This window comes from Anas platyrhynchos, chromosome 13, assembly GCF_047663525.1.
Source record: "Anas platyrhynchos isolate ZD024472 breed Pekin duck chromosome 13, IASCAAS_PekinDuck_T2T, whole genome shotgun sequence".
Classification (NCBI taxonomy): Eukaryota; Metazoa; Chordata; class Aves; order Anseriformes; family Anatidae; genus Anas; species Anas platyrhynchos.
In genome coordinates, this window is record NC_092599.1 from 17,703,425 (window position 1) to 17,730,982 (window position 27,558).

The following is a 27,558-nucleotide window of genomic DNA, read 5'->3' on the forward strand; positions in this document are numbered from 1 at the left end:
CACTATAAAACTGAAACAGAAACATCTATGTTTAGTTGAAAAACAGAAAATATCTGTTTACTGCAGAGTGCTATTCAAACTGCACCATTACATCAAAATGGAATTGGAAACACATGCTACACTGTACATGTAATGAATATTAATTAGCCATGTGCTTAATTCAGACCTTGTATGGTTATTAGGCTCTTGCAGGCTCATCTAGGAATTGTTTTGGTTTCACATGAGGAAATTGTCTGGTTTTTAAATATATTTATAAGCTGGTAATATAAATGCACAGCCCTTAGGACTAGTAATTAGCACTGCCAATATTGTCTTTGCAATATGAATTCCTTTTTGGAAGAAAAGTCGCCTACATATTTCATACAGGAACAAGTAATTGTATGTGTATATATATTTTATGTTGATGGCCAAAATTGGCCTTTGGTAATTTTTTATTTCTCTCCAGCAAAGCAGAAAACTAATTTGACTTTATATTTGGCAGCACAAATATATGATGTCTTAATTTAGGATTGTAAATTAAAACACCCAAACTGTTTTACAGTAAAATAAAAAGTGAATCATTGACTATTAAGGGAAATAGGCAACTCTTCCTCAAAGGAATAATGCTGTGCATTCCTGCTGGCGTTGCAACATTTGCGCTTCCATCAAAGTGGACTTTGATAATATTTTACTTATTGGTAAATAGATAAGGGGATAGATAACAAAGATATCTTTGTTGATTTGTAATAATTACAGTATGCTGCATTCTGTTTCCCTGGAAAGCCAAAGCAAGATAAAAAAAATAATAATAATAATAAAAAAAAATCATAAGAGGTTATAAAGGTCATAAAGACTAGTTTGAAATCCTGTTCTTGTCCAGGAAAATGTGGTGTCAATCAGTACTCTCCAGCTTTCCAGAATGTATGCAGCATGGTACTTCAGGTTTAACTCCTTCTATGTTAATGCTAGATAATATCTTTTCAGTAGGGTGAACTGAAACATGATAGGGTTTCAACATTTTTTTCTATTTATTTAGTTTTACAGTCAAACAAAATATAAAAGCCCTTATGTAAGTACCATTTACAATCTCCAGCAAAATAGATTTTTACTTTGTTGCTTTTCTGTAAGTATTAATTTAGCCACAAGAAAAGTAAATAATATTCATTCTCACAATTGTCTTCTCAAAGTTGCCATTGTCTGTCATTTAAATATGGATTAATGCAATTGTCAAAATAACAGAAACACTAGAACAGAGTATGTCACAAAAATCATTTATACAGTCTTTTGCAAGTATACATTTTATATCCAATGACATATCTTAGTAAGACAATTATGTAGGACACGCTGAATTTTAAGCTCAAAATACACCTTCATTGAATTGAATAGAATTAGAAATGCCCATTCACTTAAAGAAATGCATATGTTCTTCACAATTTTAAGTCTTGATGATTTTTAAAGTTCTCAATGACAAATAGACTAAAGGCACTATGTGTAAAACTGGACCCTCGAGCCATCAGGCAATAACAGCTCTAACTCTTCATGAATCCATAGGCTGGAAATGTCACAGTATTTGTGTTAAACTTTCAAATGGACCTGATCTATCCACATGAGAACAGAACTGTCTAAATATTTTTCTCTGCCCATTGTTCTAAATTCCTATATGAGGAACAAATGAGAGTAATCTTTAGGTAAAATTGGAATGAAGTTAAAGAAATCCAATAGGGAAAGTTAAACAGAGTAAAATATAGGTTGTAGCTGTTACAGATCCATAACCTGTGTGATGGTTCTCATCCAGTTTCTAGAACACAAGCAGTTTGTCAACTACCTAAACTTTGGCATTTACCAAAATAATTTCTTCAGTTTTACCACTGTGAATTGAGTTACTTTTGTAAACTTAAATATGTGTGAGATTAGCTATTAACTACGGTAATCAAATTGTAAAAGTTTAGACTCTGAGAAGCTAAAAGATAAACTATGTTGCAACACTTCATTAGGGTAAGTTGTAACACTTCTCTAGGATGAGTCAGAGTTTAAAAATTTGTCATGACAGATGTCAATGGGCATTCATGAATGAAAAGACATTAAGGCAAATTTAATGTATTATTAAATATGAACAAGTATTTGAGAGCTTTTCAGGAATCACTTGCACTGTAAGTTATTAAATATCTACTGCATATATTTTTACATGAGCTTCTAAAGCCAAGGCTTTAACAGTCCTGAAGTAAAATGACCTAGTCACACATTTAGAGAGGTGATATCAAGTACTACAGCTGCAGTGATGATGGACATGTAAATTTCTGTAAATATAAACAGTTTTCTCTTGTCATTATTTATGTTGGTTCTATAAAATGCTGAAGCATTAGAACATCTGCCTTTATAGTCTGCAAGGTATAGCTAGTTCACAGGAATATTGAATTGGATAAGGGGATTTTGATTATCAAGGCTGTGTTTTAACTTAATTATCTATGAAAGTTATGACTCTGTGAATAAAGAAACCTGTGACATAAGTAACATACAAAATATGGAGCACAGATTGGTTTAACCACTGAAGTGTTTAACTTGTTTTGACAGGTAAGGAGAAAAAAAAACACAAATTTTTGAATCTTTTATAGCAAATTGTTATAATACTTTGCATATACACTGTACAATAATTCTTTTGTATCAGAAGACTTTCATACAGAAAAAAATAATAAAACATTCCTTAGTTCATCAGAAAGGTTTGGAATAAAACATGGAGCTCTTTTAATTTGTAGATTGACAAAAATAGGGAATGAAATTCTGACCATTCTTATGTTCTTGTACATTCATATTGGTTAAAAAAAAAAAAAAAAAGTTGTTATGCCTTAGAGAACACAGAGAAGCATTCTCAGCTTCAGCATCTCTGTATAAGCTTAACTTTACAGAGTAGCTACCTCCAGGAGATTTGTTCCTCTTCTTGCCTGAGTGCCAATTCCAGACTCATACTTTAGCTGTACAGAACAATTTGTTTTTGTTTCTAAGCAACAGATACATTAGGTGATAGCAGTTCAAAGCTGTGAGCGTGCAATGTTTGATGGAATTAAACTCCAAGGCTTTTCAGGAAGTCATCACATTAAGGTTCGCTGATATCAATAAACTCTTTCTCTGGAGGAGGGCCACCTCGGTACCAGCTGCAAGTGCCATCACTTCTTTTGATACAGGCATAATGCTTGGCTTGGTGCCCATATAGCTTTCTTTCTATCAGCCAGTCTGTCCAGAGGCACTCATTTGGTGCAGTGATCGAGCAGGGCACCATGTAGCAGGTAGTAATCTAAATGTGAAATAGTACATTAATTCAGTATATTTGTGGTTTCTCAAGAAAATATAAATTATATGGTATATAAGAGTACAGTTCCCAACAGTGAAAAATGATATGGGCTGTAAGGTGAGCTCCACTATTAAAGAGTATTTTGTGCTATACTTACTTTACAGCCACAGCCCATTTGATATCTCTGATTAAGACTCTTCTTTTGAGACAAGGATAAATCATCCCATGGTTCAATGTAGTTGCACAAATGGATGAAGACTTTACCATCTTTTAAAATTTGGCCTACAGCATGAAAAAAATAAGAAAAAATAAGAAAAATAAGCAAAGAAAACAGTTTTCTGAATGCTGAAATAAATTGAAAAGATGTCCAAAGTTTTTAACTAATTGCACCAAAGTAGTCGTAGACTTTTTTCCATGGATGTTATTAAAACTGTTAGAACTATTCTGATGAATAAATGCTAAAGATTTAGCAAGGATATTTCTCACGAGATGCTGATAAACTGCCAGGAAGGGATGGATGCAAATTTGGGTAGTATGTTAAACCAGGTTACAGGACTCCATAGAAAAATCTGTAGTTACTTACACCACCAAATCTGCGTATGCATAGGTATGTGTTGTGTTGTTAAACATGTTTGTATTCATAGGAAAATCAGTAGGTTTGGTTTAAAAAGAACAATAATGGCATAGTTTTTATTTACTAACTATATAGTTACTGACTTTGACTTCCTCTGAAACTGTTTTAAGATCTTCCAGTGAAGGATGGAAAGCATGCAATATTACAATATAATTGTGGCTTTACACAATTTGTACATTTCATTCTGTTTGTATTATTTAGACAGTACATAAATATATTTTTACAAGAGCATATTTTTGCAAAGTCAATCAAATTGTACATTGAGCAGTTACTTTTGTTCTTATAGGTACATTGTTTTTTTTGACTCTTACCTGTCAAAAGATATTGTTTTTTGTTGTTAGCTTCTAGTTTCACTCCACAGAGTGATGAATCAAAAGGAGTATAGACGTACTGGACATCCTTGAGCTTTTCAAATCCTTTAAACATCTGAAAATTATCAGAAAGTAAAAGTCAGTAATGGAAAACAAATATGAAAAAACAGTTGCAAGCAACAAGTGGAAATATATGGTGCACCTCTTGAAAAATGACTCTTGAAGTCTGAACTTTGATGAGAAAATACCGACAATTAGACCCCATCTCTACATCATATGAAATGTCCATTGTTTTCAGAAGGAAATTAGGTCCTTTTCAAATTTAGTTATAGTTTTGAAATCTGCTTTTTCAGTATTTTTAATGGATCTTTAAAGCTTTCTCTTCAAATTATATTCTACAGACATCTTTGTCTACACACATCTACATCTTTAAGAAATAACCCACACCATTCATTTTAAACAAAGTTCTGCAGTGTTGAATCTTTGAAGATGCAAAAAATTTTCTTGACATGTTTACATGGGAAATCTTATCTTGATCAGTGTAATGGTATATAACTTCAAGAACATGAAACATGTTAAGGAACAGAGCATTATTCTTATATTCTGTCATTAAAACATGCCGTTTTTCCATATCTAATTGATAATTTTCCCAATGCAACCTTCTCAAGTAACTGTTGAAAACTGGGATCTATTTAGGATTTATGGCCTTCAGCACCAAAGTGAATAAGCTCAGAATCAAAGCCCATGCAGTGCTCAGATTATCTGCTCCTTTACTAGCATTTCCAACTTTGAAAATAGTGCTTAAAGTAACCATTAGAAGATTAATAACAAATTTAGTTATATCCAAATCAGAGAGGGAACTGTTAGATGCTAATCAAATTCAGAATGCTTGTCATCACCAAATATGACATAACTGAAACCCCAGCACTCCAGGGGCCCTGTTTGGTTACATCATGCTGTGTGTTGACAGCTGTGGACGATTGCAAGCTTCACAGCTCCCAAGGGCAAACTCTCCCAATAGCAGCTGGCGTCTCTGGAAAATATGTTCACATTACCCAAGTTCTCTTGGGAGATTTAAATATTACAGGGCACTTCAAAATACATAGTAACATGTTAGGTTTTTTTTTGAAGCCTTAATTTACAAAACTAAAAAAAATATATAAATAAAAGTCAAAGGTGTTGTTATTGGTCTTCCCATCCAAAATTATTAGATGATAACTTGAAATACTTAGTAGAAGTAAACGTCCTCCAAAGCAAACAAACAAACAAAAACACAACAGTAGACTGTACAGCAGTGAAAATATTAGAAAATGTATATAATGTTGATGGACAATGTATTTAATTTCATTAGATAAATGTAGTCTGATATGTCAGCCAAATGTAAAAGATCTCAAAAAGCTGGCCAGATGAGGAAGCAAGAGCAGGACAGGTATGTTGCACAGTATCAGTCTCATTGCTAGCACAAGCTTCAGGCAGACCTTCCTCATTCCCATTGAAAGCCATTTTTATACCTGCCATCTTTGGAAATGGAATCCCTAGCTTCTGCTACACTTGCACCCACGTTATTCAGGGTATGTGTGCTAGACAGCTGTGTCTAGTACAAAGTAACTGCATAAACTATGCAAGCATCCTCTAAATTGAGTTCTCTTCACGTTCAGAATCTTTTGATTGTGCTATACTGTGTAGTAGAGCACAATTTTTATTTGAATAACTCACCACCTAATAGAAATTAACTTAAGTGGCATTATGTGGACAACACAAATTGATTCAACAGTAATATATATGTATATATTTATATATGTGTCCATAACAACTAATACTGTAGGTCTGGTCAATATTGAAATGTGCATTTTGAGTTTCATTGGAGCTGCAGTTTGGTGTTTAATAAAAATATATAATAAATGAGGAGCTCCCTGCAGGCCTCATCAGGTTGGGGGTTTTTGGGGTTTTTGTTTGTATTGTTTTGTGAAATTCCAGCTCTGATCAGTCTCTGGTTTTGAGATAGATATAGGTTAGACCATTTCTTAAATTTTTAACCTTCTTTTTAATTTGGTAAATCGTATTTGATCTTCTCTGTCGTATTCTCTCAACTCCTAGAAGTGTGGAGTCTTCTGTAAAGGGTTAGAATAGGATGTCTTGACTCAATTCTACACTGCGGTATGCTCCATTTACTTCTGATGTTCTGGTAGGATTTATTGAAGCAAAATACAGGGAGGAGTCAGGAGAATTTACAGGCAAATATGAGAAATTATTCTGTAAGCAATCAAGAAAAGGAACTCTATAATAAATATATATATATATTAATATTTGACATATGCTGTTTAGATTGTTTAAAATGTTATCATCTGAGAGAAAAGATAAGAAATAGTGTGATAAGGTTATTGCTGTGATCAGAAAAGTTTTAAGTTATTCAGGAAACTGCAACGATACACAGTGTCACTGATCCATGTAGGTCAGACTTTGAAGACAGCTGACAAGCTATCCTTGTGATGTTATTAACACTTGCAAATTAAGCTTGAATCAGATTCTCAGAAAAAATCTTACGTCAGTCTCTGAATTGTCCCACTCCACTGAAGTAGCCAAATGTGGCCCATGGTGTACATCTACATTATTTTAGTTGATTCCTTTCCACCTACCAAATGTTTACAAGCATGAACTTCTATAAATTCCTCACTCTTTTTACTTTTTGTAGCTCAATGCAAACTTTACAGTGTTATCCATAACGCTTTTCTGATAAACTTGTTTATTTAAAAGTGAATATTTCTTGATAATTTTTCAGTATACCCGGTCCTGTTTAATTTTCACTGGTATGCCAACTGAGTTATATGCTCAGAACATAACTGATTATGTAACTTTTTGTCAGTTCTTGTAAGATACATGAAGTACAGATAAAGTTGCCTCTACATTTATATTTTTAAGTGACATGTTGAGTTTTCTAGCCATACCACCAAAGAATTGAAGTGTACAGAATCTCCTGTTGGCTCAACCACTTTGTATTGCAGAGATTTCAAAACCAAATCCTTTTATTGTGCTTGTTAGACAGTGAGCAAGGAGCTGGATCCCAACTCAGCTGAGCAGCCTGAGTGTGCCAGGGTGGAAGCCTCAGCTCCTCCTTCTTCTTAGCTGTCCTAGACAGAAGTAGGAATTTGAAGGGTGGGACCATTGTGACCCCCCTTGTCTTTAGTCTACGGTTGTGTGATAAACATCTTTTATTAGATAATAAACCTCCCTGATATGTCCAGTCCTAGCTGACTTGCCTTCTGAAGCACAGTGGAGTTAAATCAAGATCTCTTACTGATGCGTGAGTTTACTGATGACCAGGTCTTCACTTATGAAATTTTGGGAGAAATTCCAAAGCAGCTCCAACAGTATGTGAATGGATTGAAGAAATTTCAGTGTGCTATTATTGAAGAATTGGTTTACAGGCTGGAAATAATAATCACACAAACTAGACTTCTCATTCTTCTGTGTTTTTTTTTTTTTTTTTGTTTGTTTGTTTGTTTGTCGTTTTTTTTCTGTGCTGAAGTATAAGATTTGTGTTTCTATTAATTTACTCACTTAAGAGTTGCAGGGTAGCAACATAAAATTAAAGTTCTAGTGGGGGAAAGAGAACTGGTATTTATACAATTATTTCTATGAAGAAACATTTGGAAATATTCTTAATAGCTGAAGACGACAATATCGCAGATGGTAGAGTTTTTTGCTTTTATTTTAACAAGGCTAAATTATCTTTAATTAGCTTGTTGAAATTGCTATAAAACCTTAACAGACATCATGTATGATACTATGCTTGTGAATATTTTGAGATATTCTAGTTTACTTGAACTGATATACTAGTACAAGTTGAGGAATTGGATTTTTTTACTTATTATTTTTGAAAGCACATATCAATTCACAGTGATCTGCTGAAGTGTTCCAAGTAAATCACAGAAAGGTTAAGGTTGGAAGGGTCATACAAAATATTCCATGAAAAATTAGAGATGAAACTACCTGGAAAACTGGAAACAGAAGAAAGAAAGAGAAAAACAAAACAAAACAAACAAACAAACAACAACAACAACAACAAAAAACACACCATCATAATACATCATTTTAATTGAGAGATACTCTTTATGTATTCCAGAAACAGGTAGGTCATGACCTTTTAACATAATTGAAAGACTGATGGTAACTTCAATGGTACCAAGAAGTATCTTCTTAAAGAACATTAATGAATGTGTCTTTTTGTTGGAACTTAACAAATAATGGAAAAATCTTGTGAAATTCTGAATCACTTTATTATTTTGTGTACTCCCACTTTTTGTTTGCTTTCCTAGCTTATATTCATACAATTGGATTTTTGTTTGTATGAATATCAGGGAAGGACTCCTGTTTCTGCAAATATTCCTGTCCACTTGTGAATGATCCTTGCTATTTGAGCTAGAAATGCTTTCCTCTGTTCAAAAAGTTTGTATCATCCAATCAGAGTTGCAACACTGTAATGCTACATATGTGATCACGTTCTCACCAGAAACAAAAAATAAGTAAATATAGTGAATACCTTTCCATAGACTTAATTGTTTTCATACAATCTTAATAAGGCAATTGTGAATAACAAAAGTATTATAAAAATACACTTATTTAGCAAGTAGCTGTTTTGACCTTCATGAGTTTTCCTTTTTTTCCCTTTTTCTTTTTTTTCTTTTCTTTTTTTTTTTTTTTTAATACTTCTTCTCTAATTCTGTGTTGTTCACCTAACTCTAACTTTGGAGGCAGCTGGATCCTTTTGCAGCTTAAACCATTTGGGGTTTAATTGTATTTATATGCAGAGGTTATTGTTGAACTTCAAATTAGCTGAGTGATTCCATGTACCTTTATTTGTTTGATTTCATACCGGATCATTTTGTGGGTATCAAGAGGATCATCACTGGCAGGAACCACCTTTTCACTGGAGATTTTTGCTCGAATCACTGTAATAAAGGAAAAAAATATATATATAAATAAGCATACACCTGATTTTACAAGCAATAGCTAAAATTACATTTATCTTTAAAAATATATATTTTGATAGATTTTAGATTTTTTTTTTTTTTTTTTTTTTCACTTTAGGTAGAACTAGATTTTAAGGCTTGTCATTAGAGTGTGTTAAGAGCTGAAAATAACAAATGGGCTACCTATGATACAAGTACTTATTTTTGACAGAGGTATGTTCTATTGCTTCCGTATTTCCTGACATTTACATCCAAATTTTCAAAATCCTTAGTGCTACCCTTGAGTTAAAATATCCATAACTAAATTAGAGCAAGGCTAACTGTTGAGGTTCATGCTAATTATGGTTATGGCTGCTATGATTATGGACATTTGAAATAAGTTACCACTGAGTTTTAATAAAGTAGTCCTTCAAAATCTTTGAAAGACCTGAATACCATAACTTTTGATAAAACACTATGATCAGGCAGCAAGAGAAAAGGAAACTCCCATTGAAGACGTGATAGTTTATCAGTTAAATAGACTTGAAATTGACACTCAGAAAGACCAGGCTAGGCAAGATTAATGCATCAATTTTACTCACAAAATTAAGAAGACAAGCATACTTTCACTCACTTTCCTAAGACCATATATTTTGGCATTTTATTAGTGTCCTTAGTTGTGTTAACCTGTATAAATGAATTACTCCCTCTCTTGACACATTCCATTTATTTCCTATCCTCTAAGCAAGAAAGTAAGAAATTTTGTGATGGAGGAAATGATTTTTTCTCCTGTCTGTGTTTGTTTTAGGCATCTTTCATGTATATTGTTTAAAATATACCAGCAGTATTTGTCACAGAGAATAACGGCATTCTAAGAATATAGCATGTTACATTGAGGCCAGAATTTCTCAATGTACTTCTACATCTCCCAGAAACAGTATGGAGTCCAATTTTTGCTTGGTTCTGGATGGCTGCTATTGCAGCTTCTCTGCAGACATCCTACTTGTCAGAACAATCTGTATCTCCATGGAGGGATAACGGCAAGGGCCTTAGTAATCAACAGTCCAACCTCACTTCAACTGTAAATCCAATTCATAATTGTGCAAAGATAGATCTGTCCAAGAACATCCGCATTTTTGAAGGGAACAGTTGAATTCATTCTCTCTGTCATAGGTATGCTACTTTTTGCAGATATGACAGCGACTAGAAATTATTTCTCAGCATGGAAGCAGTTCACTGCCTCCCTGAGCCCCTGTTCCAGGATTTGACTATTCTTATACTGAAATCCTCGTACTTTTTGTTACCTTCAAGCTGAAGCAGCTTTATTATTATTTTTTTTTTGGCATAAAAATCCTTCTTCTTCCTCCCCTCCCCCCAAAATATGTATGCAATACATTAACCTCCAACCATCAAATAAAAACAATAAGAAACTCAAACTGTAATTTTTCTTAGGTTAGTCTCATATAAGAACGGGCAATTCTCATTTCCTCACTTATTAGCAGAGCAACCTAGATGTCATAATCAACATGATGCAGGTATCTGCAGCTTCAAAGCTTGAGTCCTCCATCTTTTGGCACAGTGCTCCCTTCTCCCAAGCCATTCAAACTCTTTTAAAGCATTTTAGACTTATGTGTTGGATTGAAAGGAAAGAGTTCTTTTAAGTATGAAGAAGCAAATTCCTCTTTTCAAATGCTAAGTAGCAGCATCTCTTTAATCATCTGCAGATGTGTAATGTTCCCACAAATTAACAGTACTTCTTAGGTGCTTTGATCTAATTCCAGATAAAAAGTGTTGTGGATTGTTTGTACTATACTACTGGAAAGGTCAAACTAGAATCATGTTTTGTTTTCCTTTGCAGCATTTCTTCCTAAGGAAAAGTATTCTCACAAAAGAGTTGATTCAATGTAGATGGGGCGAGACAACAGTTAGGAGCTAGCTCCATAATTTTCTTTGTACCACAATGTGTTTTATATGCAGGAAATACTTTCCTGTGTACTCGATGCAAACCTATGTAGAATAATTAAAACTACTTTTCCTATTGTATTTAATATTGAAATATTGCTAGTTTTCATATTTTTATTAAATTCTGTTCATTATGGTCTGACAGGAACATTACAGATAATCTATAATAGCTCAAAGAGTCTCCATGGAATTACATAAGGCAGAAAGGATAATATTTTGGGTTTTGTCATTACGAGATCTTTTTGTGGGCGTGTAGAAAAAAATGAAAACTATTTTTATATTGTGTGTGTTTCACTTACTTGTTTGTTTAAGAGAAAGCTTCCAGATGGTGGAGGAATACCAAACTAAGATTTATTTATTTTTAATGACAAGAAAGTTTTATTGTTAAAAGATGTCTAAATCTTTAGTTATTGGGGTTTTACTTTTCCTGTTCTCCTGAAATCAGATTCAAATGTACATATATCTTTATGTGCCTTTCAAGTCTTCTTATTTTTTTACTTTTTTTTACTGTACTTTGAATTTTTTTTTTTTCAGTCATTCGTCTAGCTGTCTCCTAAAGCCTCTGATTCATGTGGTTGCTTCTGTTTTTAACCACAAGCATTTCCTGATTTAGCATTCTTGGGCCTAGCCATCTCCTCCTCACTTGTGGTTCAGAGGGTGGTTATAACTTAGGATTTCTCCTAGTCTGCACTTTCTTTCAAGAAGTGATATCAACAATATTATTGTTGGATTTGCTTCTCTATTTGGCTGAGAAGAGCCTCTGGTTGTTTAGGGTAATAATGCCATTTATCTATCAGACAGTTATTCATTCTTTGTGAGGAATTTGCATATATAAAATACATATGCATAGCTTTTATATTCTAATGTCAATAATTCAGTCTGCCTCAAATTTGTTCCGCATTTAAAATCTATGACATATTTCAAAAGACATTCGCTCTTATATTTCAGTAGTAGGATGTAGCATTTCTGCAGTCATGTTTTGTAACTCATGGTACTTTTAAAAAATACAAACCTTTATGCCTACTTTGCAGCCGAAAGTGGTATCAGGTATCTGAAATAAAAGTTAATGTGATCAAAGCTACATAGGGGGGTCAATTAGAGCCTTAGAATAAAAATCATACAGTTGCAGCAGTTATTGGCTCCCACTAATATGCTGTGTCCATAGGGTCAAGTTGCTGCCCCTCTGAGCAATCACTGCTTTTATTAGTAGTGTCATAGAATGTTGCAGTATAAGAAGGACAATGTTCTATATAGTAAATCAGCTTGGTTATTGCACATTTATAATTAGATATAAACCAACTTGGTTATTGTGCATTTGTTATTAGATATCCGTTAAGAATATTTTTAATCCTTCTTTCCTGAATTAAGTAATTTTGAACTGCATAAAGATGGACAGATAGGGAAGCAGATGCCTGAAGCTTTGAAAATCTCTTTTGTCAGCTGATTGGACTCTAAAAACACTCAAGATGAAATTCCTGAACAAAGTTGTGTTAAGATCATAGTAACATGAGAAATAGAGACACATATTGAGTTGTTTTATTTAGATTGGGTTCAGTATTTTTATTTCTGAGATATGATTTCTAGAAGTCTGTGAAGTACTTCTGATAAAAAACATGTTTATAAAACCAATTGAAATAGCAGTGAACATACTTTCTTTAATGATAAGAAGAGTCACTTAATGAGAGAATATGTAGCTGTACCCTTCTCAGATGTGATAGGACAAGAAACAACTGACACAAGTTGCAACTAGAAAAAATGTGACTTGGTAGTAGGGTAAAAAATGAGTTGCAGAAAGGGTTGTTGAGTTAAGCTGACATACACAAATACTCATTGCTGATGGCCTGTATTGTCGCCTACAGCAAAAGTTAATTTTGAAGGTAAACAAAAGGAGAGAAATGGGTGTAGAGGGGTGGAAAGAAAGAAAAGTGAGAGAGAAGAAAAGTAACGGTCCCCTGTGGTCAGCCAAGAAGGGGAAGTAAGACAAATGTTTCTGATATGAATGTCCTCTCCAGGCACAGAGGTCCCTCCTGTAATATTTTTCCCTTAGTAAACATATGGTTTTCATCAGGACCTGATTATACTCCTTCCTGCTTGATACTATTAATGATACTGATATAATAATAGCACTAACTGAACGCTGCATTGATCGGGGCAGGTGTTACACACCAACTAGTTTAAGCTTTGTGCATGCATATTATTGTATAATACTTCTGTGAATGACTGTTACTTACTTTGTTATTCACTGTTATGTTCTAAGCTAAATTGTACAATATAAAGGGTAAGAAAAAAGTGTGAGTCTTTTGCTCATGACAGTGCCTTCCATAAGAAGCTGTCAAACCAAGAGTAACAGGGTTTGTAAGTGGAAGGCCTAAAGAATTATAGCATTAGCCAAGAATGACAGAATGAGAATGGGAAAATGCCACAGCAGCTGAGATGAAAGTGCAGATGGAAGTCAGACTGCAGGATTGCAAATGTAAGGTATTTTAGAGGTTGAGGGTCTTAAGGCGTAATGTAGCAGAAGGTAATCCATCACCGGAACATGTTGCCCTGCGAGACTGTAGACTCACCATCCTTAGAGGTACTCCAAATTCAACTGGACAAGGCCACAAGCAGTTTGATTCAATTGAACCTGCTTTGAACAGAATGGACTAGACAACCTACAGGTCCCTCCCAAACTAAATTATTTTATTGATTAGAAGTGCTGGTAAGCTAAGACTGCAACACTAAGAATGCTCTTATGCCTGAGATAGTAAAGACTGTTCTAACTAGTGCTGAACGTTTTATTTGTTTCTTAGAATTTAAAGAGTGGACTCGATCTTGAGGTCTCTTCCAACCTAGAAATTCTGTGATTCTGTGATTCTGTAAATATTAACTGCGCTGGAATTTTCATGCTATCAGTAATAAACTGATTAAATGCCCACAATTCTTCTATTCAAAACTCCAGTTAACGCAATCTAATCCTTCAGCGATTAGGTAAGTTAATGAGTAGAAGGACAAAATTTTCTAGGCTGGGATGCCTCAACTGATTTTTGTATAAAGAAGAGCTAAATCCTGTCCTTTTGGCTTGTAATGGATTCTGAGGTCATCAACAAAGTGTGATTCTGCATGCAGAGGAAACCATATTGCTGGGTCTATCACAGCCATATATATTCCTGGTTTGCCCCTGGATTTATCTCCATTCATGTTCTTGCAAGTCTACTTGCAAATTTTAGAAACAGTCTTTTGAGCAATTATTTCTACCTGTCTCTTTAACGTCTGACACTTCAGTCAAGCTGTTGCCAGATTCTATTGCTCATGTATTCTTGTAAGGCTGTTATATTTGTTGCCTTGCAGGGACAAGGAAAAAGCGTCACAGGGAGAGGTATCTCAATGAGTGTATTGTTCTGTGGATGGGTTGAGGATGGCATCCCAGATACATATGGGAACAGACAGAAGAAAGCATTTGAAAGTGCAGAAAGAGAAAACAGAAGGTTTTGTTGTGGTTTTGTTGTTTTGTTTTGTTTTTTCCTGAAATTACATAGCAGTTTGCATTTGCTATAAACATAACTATAGACACACAATATATGTGGAGTACATAAATTTGAAAGGCCTTACATTCAAATGAACCCTTATATTTTAAAATGTCCTTTCACCCAAATGAGAACGTTCGCATATAAAATAATGCATCTGTTTCTGCTCACCCTTCTACTACAATATTAGTTAAAACTTTGCAGTTGAACTAGATAATCTTTGAAGGTCCTTTCCAACTCAACTAGCCTATTCTATTGTATCTATACCCAGAACTTAAACTTTTTACCTCTTTGAGGTGTAGTAGTTTAAAATACAACTTGCTAAAAATATGGTTGGAATATTACAGTGTCTGTACCAGATAGATTTATACACATACTGAAAACATTCATCAAACAGTCAGGAATACAGAGTCCACATAATTTGTTTGAAACTGTAAATGTTAAGTTTCCAGGTCCAGAGATCTAAAATAATTGCAGAGTAAACCAGGAAACAACTGAAATGAGGTCATATAGGTTTGCTATGCAAAATGGCTTTTTCTGTTGTATGTTTGTATTACCTAGGAGTACACTTTTTCCTCCTTTCTGAGGTTTCCATTCCTCATTACAGATGATGGAAGGATAAGGGTTTTTCATGAAACATTAGTAAAACTCTTTTTGTAACCACCATCGCGAAATGGGGTTATTTGCCTGTTTGGGTGTATCAAAATAGAAATTCATGATAAATCCTCAGTTTACCTGGTAGTAATTCTTATAGGTGCTAATACAAATTTACAGTATCTGATAAAGATATGCCTGTTGCTTTTAATTTAAATTAGGAGTGTATATTCTTAACTGTAAAAGGCTTTCTTTGTTTTATATGCCTTTGTTTATTGTGTGGTATCATAGGGGAAACTTCCAGAACTGATGCATTAACTGATCAATGACATAATCCTGATGATAACTAGAGGCTGCAGTACAGTGGTGGTAGTGCCACAGATTATATTAGAGCAAGAGCTAATCTGGTCTATTCAACCACATACCTGGTGACAGGATGAGGGGGAATGGGCTAAAGTTGCACCAGGGGAGGTTTACGTGGGATGTTAGGAAAAACTTTTTTACCAAAAGGGAAAGGGCATTGGAATGGGCTGCCCAGGGAAGTGGTGGAATCACCATCCCTGGAGGTCTTTAAAAGACATTTAGATGTAGAGCTTAGGGATATGGTTTAGTGGAGGACTGGTTAGTGTTGCAACAGAGGTTGGACTAGATGAGCTTGGAGGTCTCTTCCAACCTAGATGATTCTGTGATTCTGTAAGCCAAGAGTTGTCAACAAACATGTGCAACCAAAGCATAGGTTTCTCTTTGGGGTGTTTACCTATAGAATTAAGAACAAAAAAAAAAAGTTTTAATAAAACCCTGTCACTCTTTCTTTATATTTAATCATCACAGTCCAGGATCACTCCCCTCTTTGTAGTATGTAAGTGCTTAAATACTTCATATTCTGTAGAAGAATGCAGGCAAATCTGGTAATGAGATTTTCAACAGTGCTTGTCTTCTGTTTTGGGGGTGGGTAAGTTAATTCGGCAGAATAAATGTAGGAGATTGAACAGGAGAAGAAGCTCGAGATCAGAGAAGGGGCAGTAATTTGTTCCTTCTTATAGCTCAAGAGCTGCTCCAGGTAGAATTTCTATGTGCAGAGTAGTCTGGCCAGCATACACAATCACTAGTCAGATTTGCTTCCAGTTTAAATCAGACATGAATCTTTAACTGTCCAAGAATTTAAATGCAAGCTAACTAAAAGACTGTGAGTAGAACTGGCTTCATCTACCATAGTCACCTGAACTCAAGTTAGAGCTAAACGATCTTAGGAGTCCAAGATAAATGCCATGAAGTCCAATTCCAGGGCATAGACACAATTTTTATTTTACCTTCTCTGTGTCCAGGTGCCATTGATATTATACCCAGTATATTTTGGTCCAATCCTACAAACTTTGGTTTAAATAATACTGGCAAGTAAAGCTATCAGAGCCGCCAGAGGAATCCAAGAACACTGTTTTGAATAGTTGGGTTCCATGAGTACATAGACATGACAAAAACAATTACATTTATTCTTTACATTGGAAACTAGGCATTTGATATTGCTTAACCTCTCTTGCACAGAGGAGAGACTCAGAAGGCAAGGAGAATAATCTTAACCACAAAAAGGAAGAGGAAATCTGCACAGAATTTGTCACAACAGATGAAAATGAATGAACCCACTTTAAAACAATACAATATATGCTTGGATAGAAAAGATAGTTTATACAAGATGTTGTAGAAGTCTTACTTCACACTTCAAAGCAAATTCCCATCTGTACAACATTCCCACTTTCTTAATGCAACTCTGTTATATTCTTAACTAAATACGCAGAAGTGTTCAGTTATATAATAGACTTGCCACATTTTCTTATTGTAAAGCTTTGAGTTTCACCAGTGAAGAAGGCAAATGAACTTCCTTAAATATTCATATATCTTTATATAGAAAAGATTGTAATTTATCCAAATATATATAAAAAGAAAAAAATATTAAGTATTATCAATACATAAGGAGCATCATAACTTTGTTTTAAACTCGCAGGTATTCCTAATACTGACAAAAGAAGGCATTTCGTTTGGAAGAAGACAAAGGTTATTGATATTAACATATTTTAAAATAAGTAACTAAATATCTAACACACAGTTTTACAGATACTCTTATTTTTAAAGCAGATTATTTTAGGGATATATAAATAATTTTAAGGAGATTTAAGATTTTTATTTCCTTAGATTCGGTATTCAATTTGCATGTGTAGTTTCCACAAGAAAGCAGTAATGCTTTCTCAATCATTAAATTCAGTAGATGCATCTGTACATGCATCTGTATAGAGGCACTTGAGCATTCACATACTCTTATAATAACAGAATGTATGTATCCATTGATATGGTAAGAAGTTGTGGAAGACTGTATTACAAACATTACTCGGAGCAGGGATCATGTCTGCTACTTTTTAATGAATCAAAGTAATGATTATATCAATACATACATGTATATAATCAATATAATGATGCAAATACAATCTCATAAAAATGCCATTATTTTTTATTCAGTTCCCATTTATAATTTTCTTCATGTATTTCTCCTATAGGTCCAAGAAAGGCTCTACTATTACTGACTTCATTTCACATATTTTTAGTTGAGATGGCCTGTACTATATGCAAAGCAACCTGTACTCTATTTTCAAAAACTACTCCATGTTTTATCACTTCATTTTTTATTTATCTTTGAGGCACGTGAATCCTTAAGTCTATTTGCAATAAATTCAAAGGCACCTTGCACGTTTGCAAATTAACTCAAATTTCTGATCTCTCTGGTTGTTACAAATTTACTAGAACACTGAAACTTCTTCATCTTCTGTTCATATGCTATTTTTGAGTTTCTTTAAAGAATCTGTCAATCCTGTGGATGAGGTTCTGTCTTTTAAATGTAAAATATATCTATTTCATTGTGTTCTTCTGATTTCTTTTTAATATATATATATTCTATGGTTTACACTTGCCATAATTTCCTCTATGTCAAGCACTTCCAATGAGCTATACCACTTCTGTCATAGTTGTACAAATACCTCTGAATATCCCTTAAAAACAAAAACAAAACAAACAAACAAACAAACACTATTTGCTAGCCACTATTATCACATTTGCAAAATATTTTCATAGTATTCATATATTTTTTTCTTCCTGTGCTGAAGACTCTACGTCTCTATGTCTTGGGTTGGGGTGAATGGAATTTGACCCTAGGTACAGAGTGAAGACTGATCCTTTTATCAAAATGTTTCACATAGTGTTCATGGGACATCAAGATGACTTCAAGATTCCCACAGTAATGCTACCAAATTATTGACTATAATGCCAATTTGGCAATGAGATATAAAAATATCCACTTGGAAAATAAATCTAACAAATCCAATGATGTCTAATATTGTCACAGCCATATGGTATATCTTCCAAGAATCATAAGCCAAAACGACTTGTGCTTGAGCGGGTCCAGAGAAGGGCGATGAAGCTGGTGAGGGGCCTGGAGAACAAGTCCTACGAGGAGCAGCTGAGGGAGCTGGGCTTGTTCAGCCTGGAGAAAAGGAGGCTCACGGGCGACCTTATTGCTCTTTACAGGTACCTTAAAGGAGGCTGTAGAGAGGTGGGGGTTGGCCTGTTCTCCCACGTGCCTGGTGACAGGATGAGGGGGAATGGGCTTAAGTTGCGCCAGGGGGGTTTTAGGTTAGATGTTAGGAAGAATTTCTTTACTGAAAGGGTTGTTAGGCACTGGAACAGGCTGCCCAGGGAAGTGGTGGAGTCACCATCCCTGGAAGTCTTCAAAAGACGTTTAGATGTAGAGCTTAGGGATATGGTTTAGTGGGGACTGTTAGTGTTAGGTTAGAGGTTGGACTCGATGATCTTGAGGTCTCTTCCAACCTAGAAATTCTGTGATTCTGTAAAGGAGATTGGAACCATTCTTCTGCACCTTTGATTTCTGAATTATTGTTCAAGCTTTAGTTCTTCCAGACTTCATTAGAGAGATAGAAAATTACCTCAGGATATCTGCTGAGATACTAAGATCACTCATTCTTTTGAGATTGGAAATCTAGCAGTAAACATCTATACTTTCTGTTGTCTAAGCAAGATGCTCTTGAACGATCTTTAAGAAGTTGGGGAAAACAAACAAACAAACACTGTTTGCTAAACATTTGGTCTATCTATCAGTTTAGATTTCAACAAGACAGAGTAGTAAGCAGCACTTTCATTTCCAAACTGTAACATAGCTCAGATGTCTGAAGCTGGTTTATTTGTTCAGCTCTAGAGATAAATAGAGTGATGCAGCAGCAAAACTGGTCCAATACTGAGTGAATCTGAAAAAATCTTTCCCTCTGTGTTTGTGGGATGGATTTCTTAAACGTAAGTCTACATTGTTAATATTCACTCTTTCTGCACAATTCCTAGAATGAAGGCCAAATAATATGTAGTTCAAAATATGTATATGCTAGTTAGAAGGTGAAGACAGTGTTTTCCTGCTTTGTATCTCAGTTTTCTGATATTCCATGAATAAATGTTCATAGCCATCTGTAAAATAACTAAACCAATGGCAAAGTAACCAGTGAAACCACACATTTTGAACATCACAAAAAAAAAAGTGGAACTTGGTGGACTGTTTGGACAGAAAGGCTTTGGATCTCTATCCACATATCTTGAAGAATACAACTATAGCAGATTTTTATTTTATGGAAAGCAACATCTGAAAGAGCATTGCCTAGTCTTGATGATGTTTCCAGCTGCATGAGAAGGTAAGTGTGGTGACATAACAGTCTTATCCGTAACTTTAAAAACAAATTCTGAAACTGGAGTGTTATCACTCAGTCTGAAAGAACTCAAGGGAGTTTTTTAAAAGGAAAGACTAACTTAAAACACAAGCATCGGGCCAAATCCAAGTCTATTAGCCCAACATAAAAATAGACAATAAGAAGAAAAATATGTTGCAGAAACCTACATTTTGCCTATTGAAGGAAAACATCACAAATGCGTTTGTAAAGGTTTCATATGTTAATCCCTATGAGTTATTCTAATCAATTGATATTGCCATTGTGCAAATGATTTGGTTACAAAGGGCAGCAGTGCAGCACTTTCTTCTTTAGATGATGAATTATGATTTATAAGATATAATTTGTTGTTTTTCATGGTGTTTTTATTCCAAAAAAATATTACTACATTCCAAGACTCATCTACTTGGAAAAAAAAAAAAAAAAAAAAACAAAAAAAACAAACCAACAAAATTCTGAAGTCTATAAAGCAGGTATGAAAGATTGTTTTATTGCTCTTTCATATGGATGAAAATTTATACTGTTTATCAACCTTTTTTTTCTTAACATACATGATTTGCAGACTTTGATTGTTCTTTTGTGGTTTATTAATAGTTGTGTTTGTCTGCATCTGAAATACACTTCCGTGTGAGGTTTTCAAACTGTAGGAGGCCTATCTTTTTCAAACACATTAGGACTTTCTGGTAGGTCAGGATTTTGTGAGGCTGTGTTTTTGGCTTGGGATGCAAAAATTCCTTGTGTTGAAGGGAAGAGTCAATTTAGTTTGGCTGCCTTGTTAAACCAGATTTTGCAGTCTCTTATTGTTATTAGAAGAATACATTAAATTTATAAGAGAGAGGTTTTTAAATCTAGTTTTTATAAACTTTCAAATGGAAGAGGTGATTTTTTTTTTAAACAGATGTGCGGTATTCTTTTAACTAAATATTACATTAAAAATAGCATGATTTCCTAATGTTGTTCAAGGTCAGTTTTATTTTTCTGCACTGTTTTTACAGCTGCTACTCATGTTACCAGAAATATTTCTCTCTACTTCACAAGCCTCAAATACCACATCATTTGACTAGTAATCAACATCTGCCTAATTTCAGCTGAAGAATAACACTTTCTTTATACTCTAAAGTCTGTAGAACAACATACATAATGTTATTGTAGATTTCCATTCATAGCAGCATACCTCTTCCTCCATGCGGAAGAAACACGGTATTGTTGAAATACTTTTTAATGAGAAAGTTAGGGATTAAACTTGGTAGATTAATAGGATTAAGAGTTTGGCAGTCTTTCCTGTTCTCTTTTATATTATTTAATCTTTGTTCCTAAGCTTGCATTTTGTTTTCCACACTGTATGCAGCATGTTTTTGAAATCATGGGTGTTAGATTCTTACCCCTATAACTCATGCTTTTATTTAAAAGTAACACAGTTGCTGAATTATCTTATCTTGCATTTATAACATTCAGCAGTGAGATAGTATTTCTGAGTTACTTCTAAATCAGTGAACTACCATAATACTGAGATTTATACTACAAAATATTCAGTTAGCTTTTGGTTCTTTTACCTAATACTTCTTGCAAGAAACATGTTCAGGTGCTGTACTTTTCCTGTTTTTATGTGCATTTTCTCAGGGAGGGAGAACTAGAATAGAAAAAAATCCTGCATGTTATTTCTGTAATCGAATTCACAGTTCCTGGAATAGAAATTCAGCCTTCATTTTGGCTTGAGGTCCCTGAGAAATGGTAGGTGCATAATCCTTTCCTGTCAGTGACAAGTTACTCTAGAAATATACATGTAACTATGCATTATTGTCTCTGATTTCTACTCTAATAGCAGGACATCTTTATGAAACAGAGTAAAGTCTGCCTCCATTTGGCAGGAAAATAATATAAATGCAAGTCATATTACAAGTACTATATTTTTTCCATGCTATACAGAAATCTAAAAGTCTTTAGGCAATTCCATGATGCAATCTGTGTGAAGCCCATGTCTGTCACTGAGATGTCAGGATCCAGCCATGGTCTGCAGACAGCCTTCTAAAGCAAGGCCATGTTGCCCATTTTCCTCCAGCAATGGTTTCAACAGTTGGGATTTTTATGGAACTCTATTGCATCCCTGTCTTTAATGGTCTTTTGTTACATGATACAGTTATTACTTTTTGTATGACACTAGTCATAAACACAAAAATTACACAGCTGCTTAATCACGGTGTGACCACTGCTTGGTCACACTACTCAGAGCAAATAGGCTCTATAAGAATATAGTGGATGCATATAACATAATACAGTATGAATAAAATATAAAGTCTACTTCAGTTTTGCTTTGTACCTTTTTTTCCCTTAACTTGGAAGGGGTACTGTCAACATTTATAATACCCTTTCCAAACCTGATTCTCCCCATCAAACAAAGTTACTTCCCACTCTAACAAATTAATCTACTCCAGTACAGAGCTAAAAGTTATATTGCAGTGAGACAAAATTGTGGGGCACTGAGCCATGAACACTTTAATATTACAGTATGCTATTTCTATATTATTGAGTTTCATATTATACCAGAGGAACTGAAAAATTAATTCTGGTATATTTAGATAAAACATTTTATAGTTATTTTTAAACATGATTAAAATTTAATATAAAGGCATTGTAAAGATATGCGAAATGATCTTGGTGATCATATGAGATTTTAACAGGCTGAAAAGACTGCCAAGCTTCAGCTGTAAAGTTTCCATTGTGTTTTGAGATGTGCCGCTCTTCTCTAAAGCTATACAATTCTCAGAAGCTATTTTCTGTATTTATTTGTACTTAAGATCTGTTAGTCATTTCTATTCCAATCTCATACCCAATATACAGTAAAAAGATTGTTTTAATTTTTAAGAAAAAGCAACAAATGTAAGAATTGGAATCAGAAAGATGTCTACTTTAAAATAGGGTACTAGTGTAACTTATCTTAGAAGTGCAAAGTATTTACATATTAGTCCTATTGTCCAAAAAATAACCTTGCTTTTGCCTAAAAAAAGGAAAAACAGCTTGAATTAGAATTGATAGACTTTAGAAAATAGTTAGTCCTCTCAATGTGTACCATTTCTCTGCTGGCTATATAATTTGATGTGAACACTGGTTTGGAATTGAGTCCAAGAGTGACTGAGGTCAGCGGCAAAAGCAAAATATGTCCTCTTGGCCATCTGATAAACTCAGTTTTATCCATGTTTTTTTTTTAAAAAAATTCAGAGGACACTTCTATCGTCTTGAAACTGGGGTGCCTCACTACTGAATTGGAATGGTTAAAACAGGACATCCTCATCGTGTTTCATTTCCATACAGAGAAAGCCTCCTGAATTCTTTGGTGAGGATACTCAGCACCTGCAATCACTATGCAGTACATGGAACTGCTGTTTAATAAAGCTCCCATCTCCATTTCAGATGGAAATCCTTTTGACAAGTATAGGTGTTCACTGAGGTTTGAAGGCATTCTGCACATTATAATTGGATTTAAGCACCATTTAGAGGAACACAAAAGAAATGTATCTATTTTCTACTAAAAGGAGCATATCTTCATGGTGCTAGGCACTTCATACTGATGAGGATTTACTTCTCTTTGAACTGAAAATTAAAACTGAGAAATTCATGAGAGCTACCTAAATCTGTACGAAAATCACACCTTTTTAAAGCTAAGCAGGAAAATTAATAAACCCAAGGTCACATAAATGGCAGAGCCAACATAATAGTCATGATTTCTTATCATATCTACTACCTCATCATTACTGTTCTTCCTGTGGAATACAGCCATGTCACACATGCAATGCTCTTCACTCATCTGTTGTTTTTGTTTTAGCTACCACCTTGCCAGGACCAGAAACACTCTCTTGCTCTAGGTCTGTAAGAAACTTGACAGAAATAACAGGCTTTCTTAGGTTGTGTGGTAGCTGTTGAGTATTTATGAAGAATGTAAAAGCACAAAAGCCTCCTGTCAGGAAAAGAAAACATAGCACAGTAATAATCAGATAACAAATGTGAAAGTGAGAAGAGCTTGTCCCAGACTTAATTTCTTTATGTTTTTTTCTTGTGTATCTTACATAAATGCTAAGGTTCCTGAGTAGTGTTACATATTCTAGTGGCTGAAGTAATGTCTATAGAGTGAAAATGGAGGTGGAAGAGGTTGAATCTAAATCCCAAGTGATCCTAAAGGAAATTTGAAAACTTACAGATAGCAAAACTGAGAAATAATGCAGTAACTGAAGTACATATAATGGCTATGAGCAAGACTGAGACTATCTCATGTTTTACTTAACATGGAACTTAGAGGCATGGCATGGTTTCTTGGTTTTAATAAAATGTGATGGATTTTTATTCTGCAAGGGTATAATTGAATGTGTTTGTGAGTACAGAGATGTATGAACTATTCAACATTTGCAGTTATTTAGTCTTAGTAAAAAGCTGGATTAGCATTTAACTACCATGGATTTTGGCAGCTGAAGAGCTGGCCTCTTTGTTTATCAATATTTTCTAAGTATGAATATGTTGAAATTAAGGTACACATCTTCAGTTTGAGCTTTAATCTTCTTGTATCTTAAAAAGTATGTATATTTGTATATGTATATTATGTATATAAGTCTGAAGTAATCTACTACATGGGACACTTAATAGCATGGCCCAGTTTACGCATTCCCTCTTAAGAGCCAAGTAGCATGAAGGACACAGGTGTGGCTTCAGACCTGCTTTGCTTCAAAGGAAGCAGCATTGCAGAGGCATAGCCCTAATTCCTGTGGGGATTGTGCTGTGTGGCGGGACTCCAGTCTTGTGCTCCCCAGGAGAGTCCCAGCCCTGGCATCAGGGATGGAGGAGCTGCCTTTGCCAAAGTGGTTTGCAGAGATTTCTCTTACACAGTGCAAACACTCCACTGGTGTTCTCCAGCTCCTTTAAAGTCATTTTGCTCTGCTTATGTGAGGCATTGTGTCCAGAATAAAGCAATTAATTCATCCATGAAGGCTTAGAGCAGTATGTACATATAAGCAAATGTATATATATGCATATCTAAAGGTATATGTACAAATATTTCTGTGAATGAATATCAGTACCTCTCTATCATATTAGAATGTATAGAAATGCTATTTTAAAAATGATAAATAATGAACAAAGGGATTCAAGATGTAAACATACCTTAGGTGAAAGGTGCAATTTACTTAAACAGGAGTGTCTGTGTGAGTCAGAGCCTGAGCACCAAGTCCAAATATAACATAGTTGTATTTTACATAAATGTAAGGTACATTATGTTTTATTTAAACATATATTAAAAGTAGCATATACCTACCCTTTTAAAAATGTTTCTGTGGGAATTTGCCTTAATATGAATGGCCAGAATGGTTTCCCTAAAGAGTATAGCTTGTAATGAGTATTTCCTCTGTACTGTGAAATTATTTATTTAGATAAATCTCTAAATAAGTTTCTTGAAAATTGTTACTTCATTAAATCTAGGAATGCAGCAGATTAATGCTGTTAAATGTATACATACATAGTTAAGCTCCTGGAAGTACAACTTCTATTTTCTTTCACACCTGCACTCCAAGTTTGTAATGCCTGGTGTAGGTAATTTAATGAAAAAGATTGCTTAACACAACCAGATTAAAAACCACTTTTACTGATGGCCACAAATAGAGCTTAGAGTTTGTCATGGCTACAAAGATTTTCTGTCAGGGTATAAAAGCAATTAATCAGTATGCAGAAGGTATTGCCTGCCCCATAGAGATGCTAATTTTGTGACACTTTGGAAACTCATGTTCTACATTTACTGTTCACACTAGATGGAAGCTAACCAGCCTCAGCTTGAGCTAATGAAATCAAAAGACTGCAAAATGTCACATTTTCTTATCCCCATGCAGTCTAATTTTGAGATCTTTAGTTTCTTTCTATAAGTCATTTGACAACCACAGTGTTGATTGAATATCGTGAAATAAAACTGTCCTAAAGACTGGAAAGTCGTATTTATGCAGAAGTCCTGTAGACAGCTTATCTGCGTAAAATAAAGGGCATATCAATTTTGTCCTCAAGTACTTTTTGGAAAGCAACAACAACATCAGCAAAATAAGATATTGTAGTATAGCAGAACAAAGATCGAGTGTTTCAAGATGTTGTCATCAGGGGCTTTTATTTTTGTATATTTTCTTTTGTTTTTTCCAGAGTGCCATAACATCTATATGCATAATATTTATTTATAATAATAATATTTAGATAGAATAGTCTATTATAGATACTGTGGACAATAGACATTTAGAAGTATTATTCCCTGCTTACTCTAAGTTAGGAGCTAATACACAAGTTTTTACTAAGAAGGAAAGAAAAAGACTAAATAATATATTAATTTCAACAATTTGTAACCACAAAATATTCTGGAAAAAACAGACAAACAAAAAACCAGAACAGTTACTACCACATTTTTTTCCCCCATAGCCATATTTTTAAAAGGGATGTCTGCAATCATTTTGTTTTAAAATCCTAACTGCAGACTAAGCCAACTGGTTAAAATATTCCCCTACAGCAGTACAAAAAAAAAAAAAGAATAATTAAAAAAAAATAAATTGCAGCAGTTGGACTAGCTTCCTTTGATTTCCTACCATCAAACTTAGAAGCATATAATAGTTGTGACTCACCTAAAGCAGAATCGCAGATGAGCTGCTGCGGGTGAGCAGGGGCACAGCTGCACGCCTCCACCAGCTCCTGAATTCTGTGGGTCAGCAGCAGAAGCACTGAAAACAACAAGGTACTAAGTACTGGATTCATGCTGCCTTAAGCACGGCTAATCGGTCAGCCAAGAGAAAATGCTTTCTTACTGTTGATTTTATATCTAAACTTCCTAATAACTATCTGATTACTTCACTGCTCAGTTTCAACAGCCTTGGTTTAGAAAAGCCCTCTAATGCTCAGTCTCAGTATACGGTTATGTTAACTGACTTCTAATTTCCCTGACATAGGACCCTCTTATTTATGGCCCTGACACTAACTTGTAACTCCGCCTTCCTTTAAGGAAAAAGCACATCATTGGTGAAAATCATTGTACCAGCAGTGAGGTTACCTTAGTAAGCATTGCAACATTGCTCTTATGAGTCAGTATAACTGTTAGTAATCAAAAAGCTTTACAAAAACATCTTTTAGAAGTATCTGAAGCTGGTTTTGTGATCTTTAGCAAAACAAAGATTTTTTTTTCTAGTAAATTTCCTTCCAAAAGTAAAAAAAAAAAAAAAAAAAAAAAAAAAGAACAGTTCTGCTACCTTCTCTATTTTGGTCAAGTAAACAAAGCTGTCCTTTTTTAAGCTCTGTTTTCCTTTGCAGTCCCTGATCTTCCCTGCACTTCTGTGCATTTTCTTGAGATGACGTCCCTGCTTGCAGGCTGGACAGAACTTCATTCATGAAAAGGAAATGTTTCAATGCTTATTTGTAAGACTAGAACAATTGGTAGTTACAAGGAAAAATGATTTAAAAAGAAAAGCTGCAATAAAGAACATTTTTTATTATTTTATCACAGATTTACTTTACATTTAATGTATACTGGAGGCACAACTCTTTCTCTGCATTCCTTTTTAATG

At 34.4% G+C, this 27,558-nt stretch overlaps 2 protein-coding genes across 3 annotated transcripts in view; one reads left to right on the plus strand and one right to left on the minus strand.

The window, feature by feature from the left end:
- SYN2 (synapsin II) overlaps positions 1–27,558 on the plus strand; it is a 180,668-nt gene that overhangs the window by 93,994 nt on the left and 59,116 nt on the right. The window lies entirely within an intron of this gene.
- Positions 1,235–26,981, minus strand: TIMP4 (TIMP metallopeptidase inhibitor 4). Its single transcript, XM_038186162.2, has 5 exons — positions 26,626–26,981; positions 9,062–9,159; positions 4,211–4,325; positions 3,423–3,547; positions 1,235–3,268 (listed from the first exon to the last, which is right to left on the minus strand). The coding sequence occupies exons 1-5, from the start codon at positions 26,753–26,755 to the stop codon at positions 3,071–3,073; spliced, it is 666 nt and encodes a 221-aa protein (XP_038042090.1). The 5' UTR covers positions 26,756–26,981; the 3' UTR covers positions 1,235–3,070.